This window comes from Littorina saxatilis, linkage group LG17 (genome assembly GCF_037325665.1).
Source record: "Littorina saxatilis isolate snail1 linkage group LG17, US_GU_Lsax_2.0, whole genome shotgun sequence".
Lineage (NCBI taxonomy): Eukaryota > Metazoa > Mollusca > Gastropoda > Littorinimorpha > Littorinidae > Littorina > Littorina saxatilis.
Window position 1 is genome coordinate 40,203,409 of NC_090261.1, and position 13,783 is coordinate 40,217,191.

The 13,783-nt window shown below is 45.8% G+C and overlaps 1 protein-coding gene across 1 annotated transcript in view; it reads left to right on the forward strand.

Annotated features, from left to right (window-relative positions):
• LOC138952722 (RNA-binding protein lark-like) overlaps window positions 1–13,783 on the forward strand; it is a 40,905-nt gene that overhangs the window by 21,256 nt on the left and 5,866 nt on the right. Inside the window, exons 4-7 of the mRNA XM_070324433.1 lie at window positions 9,369–9,448; window positions 10,981–11,001; window positions 11,515–11,811; window positions 13,351–13,605. Coding sequence (XP_070180534.1) covers window positions 9,369–9,448; window positions 10,981–11,001; window positions 11,515–11,811; window positions 13,351–13,605 — 653 coding nt within the window. The remainder of the gene's footprint in view (window positions 1–9,368; window positions 9,449–10,980; window positions 11,002–11,514; window positions 11,812–13,350; window positions 13,606–13,783) is intronic.

Below are 13,783 nucleotides of genomic sequence, written 5' to 3' on the forward strand. Positions count from 1 at the left end.
AATGACAAATGACTCACTCCTGTCCAAAATATGTCGTTCAGTCAGGCACAGGATGCATCCGTCCACAGACCAAGGAACTCCCTTCACAGGCAGATGACAAGGATGTCCATCCCCCAGACTGCATGCATCAGCATCTGCGCAAAACCAAACAACACTTCAGCACTACAAGTCAATAATATAAAATAAGCCTAACTGCACTCAAGGGAACGCACCAAAAAAAAATAATTAATCTTCAAAAAATTTTCCAATTAATACAACCGCAAGCTCGCCAATGTAAGAGATTTGAAATAAAGAAGATCCGTATTTATCCTTATTAATCTCCTTCCAGATTCTTTATATGTGCACACACACACACACAGTCAATCATCTGACTCCCGCTCAGAAGTTTAGGAAAGCAGAGAGAAGATTAGAAGAATTTGTAGTCTTTCACCAACTCATTCTTTCCAAACAATAGCCAATGGTTTAATTAGAACATACAAATTGGTTTGTTTCTGACATAGCAAATATCAACTCATTCCTCAAATTCTCAAATACTTCCTTGCTTACAATAATCAATTCATGACCTTTTGAAGCTCATTCATTCATTGTCAACGTCATAACATATTTACAAGGATAAGAAAGCAAATAAACAAAACATAACTTTTACGTTATGTAGAGGTGACGATGTAGCTAGCCTTCAACCTTACGGCCTCCATCGCACCCTCGCCACTCTGGCACCACCCCGCACAAGTCAGACTGGGGCGGCCTGTTACAAAATATAACACCCTACTGTAACAACTAACAATATTCAAAAAACACACCAACCGAGCACAAGAAAAGTATACGATTCCGAAATTATTCAAGTACACAAGTCATGTCCGCGCATACAAAAGAAATGTTCAAGTTCACACAAAACTAGCAAAGTACCTCATCTTCCAATATGGCGGCACCCATACAAAAGTCCAAGTCATCCCGGCAATGTTTCCCAGTTCCAAGGTTGACATCAAAAGCAAGAGCAGGTTTTCTCATCCGAGAGCCCAGGTCGAATGACTTTCAATTGTCAGGCAGTTTACAATCACAACTCACAAAATCAGGCGGTTGCGATTATAACGCGAACAACTCGCACAGTTGTAAATTCACGTGCTGCGAACCCAGTTTGACCGTCCGTAGCTAACCATGGAATTTTACTGAACTGTTAAAAGTTTCCACTCTCAAAGTTAAACCACTCCTGACAACCTCTTTGTATTACAAAAAGCACTAGTTATATCCCTTCAACTATAAACACCATAACCGCGATTCATTACAGCCGGTAGTAGGACCGCGCATGCGCGGGTTACCGGTAGGGGAGGTGACTCCCGTCCTTGACTACGGACTTTGTTTTCTTTGGGAGTTACTTCCCCCCTTACCAGGGTCGAGTACTACTTCAATATCTTAGCAATGAACTGAAGTTAATGCCATTTATGTGAGTTGAGTAAGTATATTAATTAAATGAAAATTTAGTTTTGAAATTTTCGATTTGTATGCAGATCCGCATTGTCACGTTTCAATATATCACTTAAGGTGATTATGAACCGGTTAATTACTACTAATTAACTAACCACACCACGATCCACTCTCGCAGTCATACAATTAAATAGAGTCAACAAAAGTATAAGTTTCAGACGCCTGTTTATGTATAAACTCGCCACCTCCCTCGAGCCTTCACTCAAAATATGTTCCTTTTACGTTCTCAACACGTAAAAAACCCGTGGTCACTGACAAAATGCCAGTAGTATATAGAAAATTATAGTAACACGCTGAACCCGTGTAAATACAGTCAAAATGAGAATGTTCTGTTCAAAAAGCTCTAGTTCATGCAGGGGTCACACACCCCACGTTGTCACTACTCCAATGAAATCACAGATAAGAAAAAGACAACGGTGGTCAACGGGGTGCGTAAGACACGGTGCACTTAGCTTTCTTTCTGTATGCTGGTTAGCCGGTATGCTGGTTAGCCGGGTTGCTGGTTAGCCGGTTCGCTGGTTAGCCGGTCTGCTGGTTAGCCGGTTTGCTGGTTAGCCGGTTAGCGTAGCTTCCTCAGGTCCCAGTTCCAACGTCTGCGGCTAGCAGTGTCCCGCCAAAGGCAGCCGTGCAGCAGTTACAGGAACACGAAACGAAACGAACGAAGGCTGCAAACAGAAAGCATCGGTGCACTAAACATGTCAGCTACCCCTCACCCACCACCTTAAAACATGTCATCTTTAAATATCTCATCGAGCACGTGGGCCTGCACAAAACGGACTTTTTACAACAACAAAACAGTCATTTTCCGTCCTTCTCTCCCTATCTGCAAAACCCTTATATATATACAGATTAGTATTTTAGCGTCACAGAGAGTAAATTATGCGCTAACCTGGAAAGAACAACAGAGAGTATTTCATTCCACAAACACAGACTCATCAACAGCGTTAAATAATGATTTATTACCTCAAAAGCCTATGATTGTACTCTCATGGAAGCAAAAATCCGCTTCCTCCCTGGAACAGCCTCTGTTCGTCAACAGTGACCAAAAACGTCCAGAACCCCTTGTCGAATCCTTATGCGAAAGCCATCGCCGACGAAGGAAAGTTGACGACTTGTCCTCAGCAAAATACGTGGCAGAGAGAAGAAATAATTGGTGGAAGTTCCCTTAGAGTGCCGAATATAATACTCGGTGAAAAACCATCATACTCTAGAAACTGTGTATTAGATCCTTCCCCTTCTGCCGCTGGGTGTCAAGTGCGCCGCCCTTGTGTCTCTCTCAGACAACCTAGCCAATAACACGTGACTGACCTTGTCACAAAACCAGTCCAGCTATACACAATTCTGCTTCCCCAAACAGAAAAAAGACACGAGAAACTCAATCCCTGAAAATCCCGTGTGCGCTGTCAGCGAAAAACCGTCAGCCCTATGACAGCAGAAACCTCCACTGTAAAACTCGTGCGCAGCAAACCATCCGTGTTCATTGAGCACTGTCAGCAAACTCTGCTGTAGCCCAATATCACGTACAGGCGCTTTCTATCATAATCGACCAAGAACAGGCACTCCACCGAGTGACACTTTCTTGGTCTCTGTCACCCGATCGTGACACACCTCCCCTCTTCAAGACGAAACCTCGGTTTCGCTCACAGACATGTTCTCCTCTCCAGCCCGAGAGAGAAAGTCAGCTCCAACATTGTTGGCGCCCGGAATGACGCGTACCGTGAATTGGTACGGTTGGAGAATCAACGCCCAGCGCATAAGTCTGGCGTTTGCCAACCTTGCAACCTGAAGATATTGCAGAGGTTGATGGTCTGTTTCCAGACAGAAAGGTCGTCCTCAAGAACGAGCAACCCCTCGTTTCACCCCTGATGACTGCAACCTTCTCTGTCTTCTTGTCTTTGTTCTTCTGGTCTTTGTTCTTCTCCCCGTAGGCTGTCCTCTCTATGTAGGCGCGCAGCAGGTTGGCGTGGTACAGGCGTGCTTTCCCGTGCATCATGATCCTGTAGTCGTTCTGGCCCACCCTCGCTGTCACCTCAAAAGGTCCTTGCCACTGCAGTTGTAGCTTGTTGTGTTTGACAGGTAGAAGTAGCAACACCCGTTCTCCAATCTTGAAGCTGCGCGGCCGTGCCTTGCGGTCGAATCCTCGCGCATAACGCTGTGCTGCTCTTCCCAGGTTCTCTTGAGCCAGTTTGCAGGTCTCTTCAATCCTGTTCCTGAGTTCTACTATGTAGGTCGCTGTCGTCTGCACCTCCTCGTCAGCTTCTTCGTCCGTCCAGGCTTGACGCAGGATAGCCATGGGACCGCGTACCTGTCTGCCGTACAACAACTCAAATGGGGAAAAACCCAAGCTCTCCTGAGGAACCTCGCGGTATGCAAAAAGCAATGCTGGGATGTACCTGTCCCACGTGCGTGGTTTCTCCTGAGCTAGTTTCCTCAGCATGGTCTTCAAGGTGCCATTGAACCTTTCCACCAGTCCGTTGCACTGAGCATGGTAAGGAGTGGTGAAATGCTGCTCCAGTGATAGCAGTCGTGCTGCCTCCGCCATCACTCCTCCCGTGAACTGCGTGCCTCTGTCGGTGAGTACCTCTGATGGAATTCCCAGCCGGGACCACATAGTAACCAGAGCCTCAGCTACTCGCGTGGCTTCAATCGATTTCAGAGGGATCGCCTCTGGGTATCGAGTAGCGTAGTCCACCATGGTCAAAATGTATCTGTTTCCGTCCTCAGACGCAGGCAAGATGGGCCCGATGATGTCCACTGCCACCCGACGAAAGGGTTCGTCGATGAGCGGCATCTTCTCTAAGGGGACCTTCCTCACCCTTCCTTTGGCAACCACCTTCTGGCACTTATCGCAGGACGCACAGAAACGTCGGACATCCGTGCAGATGCCTGGCCAGTAAAAGTGGCGCCAGACACGATCCGTGGTCTTCTTGGTGCCAAGATGACCTCCCAGAATCGAGTCGTGTGCCGTTGCCATGACACCCTCGCGAAACTCGCGAGGCACGACAACCTGTTTGAATGTACCTTCCTGGTTGCTGAACTCCCGGTAGAGCAACTTCTTGTCCCTGAGGAACTTTGACCTCCCATGCTTCCCGCTCAGCTTCACCTTCCCCGACTTCGCGTGCTCCCGAGGAGTCGCTAATGTCGGATCAGATGCCTGAGCCTTCGCGAGAAGCGCGGGGGTCACGTTCCCCAGGGCAGCTCGTGCAGCAGGTAGGGGTTTGAGAGGTTTGTCCTCTCGCTCCGCCTGTGCCCGCGTGAGCACTGAAATGACGTCGGGAGACCGATAAACGGGAACCTCCCTGGTGACGCCGTCCACAAACTGAACCCGGTTTCCAATGAGCAGGTCGCATGGAGGATCGTCCATGACGACGGCCACAATGGTCCCCGTGAACAACGGTGTTACGACCTTGATCACTGCCGTGTTCAAGTCGTAAGCGTGAGATGCCTCGGCCATTCTCACCCTGATGCTGTCTCCTGTGTAGGCCATAGCTGGAACTAGACTCGCCCGAACCACTATCATGTCTGCTCCTGTGTCCCGCAGACCTTCGCCCTTCACTCCGTTAACGTAGACGTTGCAGTGGGGCTGGAAATGTTTCCTGGAGCACGGAACGCAGAGTTGTGGAATGGTGCATGAGCTCGTGACGTCCCTTAACTCCTCGCTGCCAACAAAGTGTACGCCCTTCTGGTCAGCCTGTCTCTTGTGGCAGTCCTTCTTCACGTGGCCCCGCTTGTTGCAGTAGTAACACTGGATGTCAGTTCTGGAACCTGATCCTTTGTGTCCCTGATCGTCCTTCCCGTCCTTGGGTCCTGAAGAACCCGAATTTCCCGATTTTCCCGGCCGTGAGCCTGAAGATTTGCCGGAGATCGCCTGGGCGTCCTCGTGTACTCTGATCCAGTCGGCGGCCTCCTGAGTAGTCTTTGGCTGGTGTTCCTGCACGAAGGTCACCACCTCAGGTCGCAGGCTGGACATCAGTTGCTCCATGACAATGAGGTCGGCAAGGTCGTTGACGGTCCAGTCCTTTTCGGCCATCTCCACCCAGCGCCGCAGGTAGAGATTAAGGCGTGCCACAAACTGATGGCTCAGCTCGCCGCTCAGTCTCTTGCTGTTACGCAGACGTCGTCTGTAGGCTTCCGCAGTCAGGTTGAAGCGCTGGAGTAACGCCTTCTTAAGTGCCTGATAGTCTCTCGCCTCGTCGTCATCCAAAGCGTTGTAGAGCTGCAATGCGCGTCCCTTCAAGCAGGTGCTAAGGCGGCTAGCCCACGTGGCCTCTTCCCACTTCTGGTCAGATGCAATGCGCTCAAACCGGCGTAAAAAGTCGTCGAGCTCGTCCTTGTCATCGTCGAACGTCGGCAGTCTCGTACGGTCGGCAACAAACGTCGGCGCGCTAGCCTGAGTAAGCGTACCCTTCTCGGCCTGTAGTCTAGCTAGCTCTAGCTGGTGATCGCGTTCGGCCTGTTTGTCCTGTCTGTCACGTTCTGCCTGTCGTTCCCTTTCTTGTCTGTCAAGTTCGGCCTGTCGTTCCTGTCTCTCAAGCTCGTCTTTCTTATCCTGTCGGTCACGTTCGTCTTTCTCTTTCCGTTCTTGTCTGTCACGTTCGTCTTTCCTTTCCTGTCTGTCTCGTTCTGCCTGTCGTTCGGCCTGTCGTTCTCTTTCTTGTCTGTCAAGTTCGTCCTTCTTGTCCTGTCTGTCACGTTCTTCTTTTCTTGTCAGTCGCTCAAATTCTTCCTTCCGTTCTACTTCTAAGCGTTTCAGAACGCTTCGGGCTCTAACGCGTGCGTCTCGCTCTGTCGGTTGCTCACTACCAGGAGTCTCGAAAGTTATTCTCCTCGTCGGAGATCCCCCTGTGGCCATGGTTAGTTTTAGCAAAGCTTTATTACCAAAGTAAGTCTAACGCAGCTATAGCTAGAACACGCGGTGATGAAAGCGGTGGATACAAAAATCCAGCAACCGGAAAATGCAGAAGAAAAATCCAAACGGTGTAGAACAAATCGCGTAGCCTACTTTATCGGCTGCTTTTTGCGGTGAAACAAAGTGTTTCCCACAGCCGTGACCTACTTTATCGGCTGCTTTTTGCGGTGAAACAAAGTGTCTCCCACAGCCTTGGTTAGGACAGAAGTCCTCGGACCCTTCCCCCCCAAAATTCCAACAAAGTCAAAATATGGAGAAAAATCCAAGTAAAACAAGACGGTAGAAATGTAACCTGTTACAGAATGCGAAACAACAATGTAGAGAAAACTGAGTAAAACGAATAACAAATCCGCTAACCCCGCTCAGCTCTCTGCAACGGAAAACTCTGAACGTACAACAACAAAGATTCACAAACAAAGGAAAGGGAAGTAATCACAGTTAGCGCATACAATAACTCACAAATTACAATTTACATTTCCTGCAAGATGTGAATCGCTTAAGGTGTGGTATATGATCAAAACTATACAAAAAAGGGTAGCACCAAGCAGAAAATAAGTCGAGCACTGACGAGATTATCTGCTCTTAGTTATCCTTAATTGGTGGGTCTTTATCAGTTGGAAATTAACTGAGTAAATCCCGGCTTGGCCCCCATGTGTCACGTTTCAATATATCACTTAAGGTGATTATGAACCGGTTAATTACTACTAATTAACTAACCACACCACGATCCACTCTCGCAGTCATACAATTAAATAGAGTCAACAAAAGTATAAGTTTCAGACGCCTGTTTATGTATAAACTCGCCACCTCCCTCGAGCCTTCACTCAAAATATGTTCCTTTTACGTTCTCAACACGTAAAAAACCCGTGGTCACTGACAAAATGCCAGTAGTATATAGAAAATTATAGTAACACGCTGAACCCGTGTAAATACAGTCAAAATGAGAATGTTCTGTTCAAAAAGCTCTAGTTCATGCAGGGGTCACACACCCCACGTTGTCACTACTCCAATGAAATCACAGATAAGAAAAAGACAACGGTGGTCAACGGGGTGCGTAAGACACGGTGCACTTAGCTTTCTTTCTGTATGCTGGTTAGCCGGTATGCTGGTTAGCCGGGTTGCTGGTTAGCCGGTTCGCTGGTTAGCCGGTCTGCTGGTTAGCCGGTTTGCTGGTTAGCCGGTTAGCGTAGCTTCCTCAGGTCCCAGTTCCAACGTCTGCGGCTAGCAGTGTCCCGCCAAAGGCAGCCGTGCAGCAGTTACAGGAACACGAAACGAAACGAACGAAGGCTGCAAACAGAAAGCATCGGTGCACTAAACATGTCAGCTACCCCTCACCCACCACCTTAAAACATGTCATCTTTAAATATCTCATCGAGCACGTGGGCCTGCACAAAACGGACTTTTTACAACAACAAAACAGTCATTTTCCGTCCTTCTCTCCCTATCTGCAAAACCCATATACAGATTAGTATTTTAGCGTCACAGAGAGTAAATTATGCGCTAACCTGGAAAGAACAACAGAGAGTATTTCATTCCACAAACACAGACTCATCAACAGCGTTAAATAATGATTTATTACCTCAAAAGCCTATGATTGTACTCTCATGGAAGCAAAAATCCGCTTCCTCCCTGGAACAGCCTCTGTTCGTCAACAGTGACCAAAAACGTCCAGAACCCCTTGTCGAATCCTTATGCGAAAGCCATCGCCGACGAAGGAAAGTTGACGACTTGTCCTCAGCAAAATACGTGGCAGAGAGAAGAAATAATTGGTGGAAGTTCCCTTAGAGTGCCGAATATAATACTCGGTGAAAAACCATCATACTCTAGAAACTGTGTATTAGATCCTTCCCCTTCTGCCGCTGGGTGTCAAGTGCGCCGCCCTTGTGTCTCTCTCAGACAACCTAGCCAATAACACGTGACTGACCTTGTCACAAAACCAGTCCAGCTATACACAATTCTGCCTCCCCAAACAGAAAAAAGACACGAGAAACTCAATCCCTGAAAATCCCGTGTGCGCTGTCAGCGAAAAACCGTCAGCCCTATGACAGCAGAAACCTCCACTGTAAAACTTGTGCGCAGCAAACCATCCGTGTTCATTGAGCACTGTCAGCAAACTCTGCTGTAGCCCAATATCACGTACAGGCGCTTTCTATCATAATCGACCAAGAACAGGCACTCCACCGAGTGACACTTTCTTGGTCTCTGTCACCCGATCGTGACACGCATCAATATGCTTTTTCTGTCAACCTAAACACATAAAATAGCCCATTTATGACGTCCAGATTGTAGACATTGTTCAGCTTCTTGGGAGGGGCTATGCCTCAGTATTTGCTGGAGTCCCATCCCTGTGATTAAGAGTAAGCAGAGATATTTTGGCTTGTATTGATTTAGTCTGCTCAGTTTTTACTGTAATGAGACCAATACAACACTCAGTGATGATTCTGCACTGCTCAAATTATAAGTGCAATGAGAGACGTACCACAGATATTATTTTAAAATTCACAAGGTGAAGTGTTGATATTCCTTTTGTCACATGGTTTCTTTTTCGTCTGTCTCTAAGAGAAGTTTGTGTCCTGGGGGTTTATTTGCTTACTTCGATGCACTCACTTACATAGATTCAGCTTCTCAGACTTAAGAGGCAGCAAACTTGTACATTTTAATAATGATAATATTAATAAAGATATTGTAATTTGTATGGCATAAATCCTATGATAGTTCCAAGCGCCCAACAGCCTAACAAAGACTTTAAATAAGAAATACTGTACATTTTATTATTATTTTAAGAACAATCTCAGTCAGCACCTGCATTTTGTTTTTTCTCAGGCTTAAAATGGACAGTTGTTGTTTATAAAGTCATTACTGTAAAAAAACATTCTTGTGCCCGTTTTACTGTCATAAGCAGAGTTTACTTAAGTTAAAAGAGGAATCAAACAGAAAGACAACCTCTTTTTAAACAGACGTTGTTGTGTTGTTACAGCTTTCTCACAGCCGAGTGCGCCAGAAGCCAGGAATGGGAGAAAAGGAGGGCTGCTTCAGGTGTGGACAGGAGGGCCACTGGTCAGTATGCAAAAACTGCTTTTGTTTTACATTTTGTGCGCAGTGATACAATGGAACCCCCCTTTAAAGACCCGGTTTTCTCAGACTTTTACTTCAGAACCTCAGTAAATTTACCCCCATTTTAAGCTTTCTCAGATTTTATGCTGTGTTTATGTGTATATAAAGGAAATAAAATGTATAAAAAATTAAAAAAAAAAAAAAAAAGCTTTCTCAGATTTATTTTTAGGTCAGTTGAACCCCTTTTTGTGCCCACACCACCCAACCCCCTCCCCCACATCTCAGTTTATCAGATTTAAGACTCTCTGAACATTTCAGACCTGATCTTATTTGATTTTTAGAGGTCTTAAAAAAGGGTTTCAATTGTGTGGCCTGTGGAGGGAGGGGAGGGGGTGACAACTGATTCAGTTTGAAAGAGGCAAGATGCAAGAGCCTCTCGTTCTTTAAAGACCATAAACTTGTTTTAATTTAAAAGTCACAGTGACTTTTACCTGCGATTATTGCACACTCGACAGTCCATGCACGCCTTTCAAGGCAAAAGTTGAGTATATATATATTGAAGGAAAAAAAATCATGCATTCTCCTGATTTAGATTTTTGTGAGTTGCCTTGCCACACTTAATTTCTTCTTCAGCGTTCCAGAATTTGTCTGGTTACGTGTAGTCTTTCGGATGAGACGATAAACCGAGGTCCCTTCGTGTACACTACATTGGGGTATGCACGTTAAAGATCCCACGATTGACAAAAGGGTCTTTCCTGGCAAAATTGTATAGGCGTAGATAAAAATGTCCACCAAAATACCCGTGTGACCTGGAATAATAGGCCGTGAAAGGTGGATGCAGCGCCTAAAGGCAGTCGATCTACTGGCCGATGTGAATGCGTGATATATTGTGTAAAAAATTCCATCTCACACGGCATTAATAGGTAACATGCGCCTTGAGTCGCCTTGTGTGGTGAGATACATGCGCGATATAAATCCTCGTAAATAAAATAAATAAAATAAATAAATAAGCTCGTTTGCCTATTTGGGTTCCCCACACTATACTCTGAGAGCATAGTCAGCTCACTCCGCTTTTGTTGAGTAGGCATGCTGGGTATTTTCGTGTTTCCATAACCCACCGAACTCCGACATGGATTACAGGATCTTTTCCGTGCGCACTTGGTCTTGTGCTTGCGTGCACACACGAAGGGGGTTAAGTCACTAGCAGGTCTGCACATAAGTTGACCTGGGAGATCGGAAAAATCTCCACTCTTAACCCACCAGGCGGCAGCGACCGGGATTCGAACTCCCGACCTTCTGATTAGGATGCCGACGTCTTACCACCACGCCACCGCGCCCGTCGCCACACTTAATTAATCTCATAATGTACACTCTTCTTTCAGTATGGGATATCAGTTCTATGGGCAAATTCGGGAGAAATGAAAAATTACCAGCACTGATGCGCTAGGGCTACTTTCGTCCATTTTACAGGCAGAGGCATGTGCCTGTCAAGTTTTCACAAGTAAAGTTACAAGTTGTGTTTTGCTTTTTTGCAGGTCAAAAGATTGTCCCAGAGGGTGAGTAAACAAATATGCTTTTGTGTGATGTTGAAAATCAAATTCTGATTTCCCGGTATCATAAATTCTACTTGTCAATTATCTTGTATGATAATGTTATGCAGTGATGTGCTTACATCACATCGGAAGCCATATCTTTCAACTTATTGTATTGTAAATCATAGGATAGTTTAATAGTTTAGCATAAAAGTATTCGTATTTTTCTTTTCTTTATCTTTGAATAAAAAGTACCATAACTAGTGGGATTATTCTCCAGAGCTGTGTACCAGTGGAAACCATGTTACGAAGGTGATACTTCATTATTTAACTGAGACATTATAACCATATCTCACCAGTCTGCCAAGGTTTTGTCTCAATCTGTGTTGTTGATGTGTGTGTGAGTGTAGGTGTGTGACAGTCTTCTTGAAAACTTCATCAGGCCAGTTATATATATATCCAGAAAGGGGGACACATTTGAATTTGTCAGTTTCATTTCTCAACTACTAATCGGCTAATATTTTATACTATCTTCAGGCCTCGCAGACCCAGACAACCCCCGGGAGGCGGTGGCGGTTACCGTGACCCCTATGACAGTGACCCCTTTATGCGTGATCCCTACCACGACCCTTACGCAGACCCCTATTACAGGTCGCGCTACCTGCCACCCCCACCTAGCTATGGTCGGTATGACCCCTACGATCCTTACGATCGCAGACCCTTGCCTCTTCCCCGTGATCCGTATCTGCGAGAGCGAATGGCTGACCCCTACGCTCGAGATTACTATGCTCGAAGGTCACCTCCACTGAGTGCTCCTGGTGCTGCTGCTGCGAGGTGAGTGATTGTTTTGGAACATAGATGACTCAGATCAGGCACCACCCACTCTCTCAGTCAGTGTGCCATGCGAATCTAACCCTCTCGCTTAAAAATAATGTGGTAAAAATAATGAAGAATCCTGTCATTTTACATCGCTTGCTTTGTGTTACATGTGCTTTTACGTCATTCCCTCAATGTTTTGACGTTAATTTTGAATCTGTTGATCTCTGGGCTAAGAAAAACAAGTCGTGTGAAGCGATATCAAAACATTTAGTCAATCTGTCGGCCTGAAACTAAAAGAAGGCAACACTGAAAACCGGGGATCAGTCATCGAGACTGACTAGCAATGCATGGCTAGCCAAAACTCCAACACTGAGACAGTCGAGCCGGTTTTTGCACTTAACTCATTGTCTCCCAGGTACGGGTATATCCGTACCCACATATGTGGCTCTATCTGACCAGGTACGGATATATCAGCTCAGACTGTTAGCTTCAGTCGCTTCCTGTAACGTCGATCTAACGCCTGCATTCCAGCGTGTTGATACACAGTTTCTACACAGTTACTACTATTCTGAGTGACCTGCTGCAGCACAGCTGGTCTCGGCTCAAACAAAATTGGTCAACAGGTGGGGTAGAAAGTGTTAAGACATTGAACTTAGGACCTAATTTGCACATTTTTAGGGTAAGCATGACATATCTATATATTTTTGGATTCAGGGAATGATACAGAATACAATTTGAACATTATCTTATCCGAATGCCCCCTGACAAAAAAATGGCAGGCAGCCTTCTTAATCCTGAGCAAAGGGAAACTACTCCGCACAACATGCACACAAAACAATTCATATAAAATCATAGAGTACTCACATTTATATAGAAGATGGCAGAATAACTTGAGAATACACTATAGTTTCATATGCAAGTATGTTCTGTCCACTTCCGATGTAATAAATGTTGTTTAAAAAAAAAAATCCAGCAAGTGTTCTTCTAAAACGTCCAACGTGTCAGCCTTCAGTCCTCATTTATACCAATATATGTTGAAACTCCCAGAAAAATCCTCCCGAAAGTCCTGTTGTCAAATAACAACACACAGATCGATGTCAGACTCATCCCCTTTCACCTCTTCAAGTAGAAAACCTTCGAAAGGCGTGTCAGAATCCATGAGTTCCCCATGATCGAACACCATACTTCCAAACCTTCGTTCAACGCCATTATGTCAGACAAAAAAAATCTCAAACTTTGAAAATTCACAGCTAACACACTATCGCCTCGATTCAAACTTTGCAAACGCTAGAATGAAGCAGCCGGAAGGAAGTGCATTAATCACATCCGGTCGCAAGGCCTTATGGGTAAGGCTCAAAGCGAAAGTGAAAGTAGGTGACCTAGTGTTTTGCGGGCCATGCCGGGCGTTTCAGGGATTTCATAGGGCACTTCCGGCAGGCCATGCCGGGTGGTTCAGGGGGCATTGGGTTAAGAGAGAAACAATGAATGTGCATGTGTTTCTGTGTGTGATCAAAATTGAAGAAATAGTCTAATCTTGTAATGTTCTGTTTTCAGAGATCCATACGACAAAGACTCGTATGCTGCTAGGGGTGCAGATCCGTATGCTGCTAGGGGTGCAGATCCGTATGCTGCTAGGGGTGCAGATCCCTATGCTGCTAGGGCTGCAGATCCCTATGCTGCAAGGGCTGCAGATCCCTATGCTGCAAGGGCTGCAGATCCTTATGGAGCAAGGACTGCAGATCCGTATGGCAAAGATCCATACGCTGCAACCGGCAGAGATCCCTATGATGAATATTTTGAGAGAAAACGGTGAGCTGTTTGTTTTAGACTGGTGTACCCGAGAAGTCAAAAAGTCCAAGCTTGCAGAACGGTTTGCGTTAACCAGACATTTCTGGCATTTTGCTGGGTAAATTTATGAATACTGGCAACTACCGTAAAATCCCTAGCAAACGCCCACCCCCCCTCTGCACAGAATTCGGGTACAAGT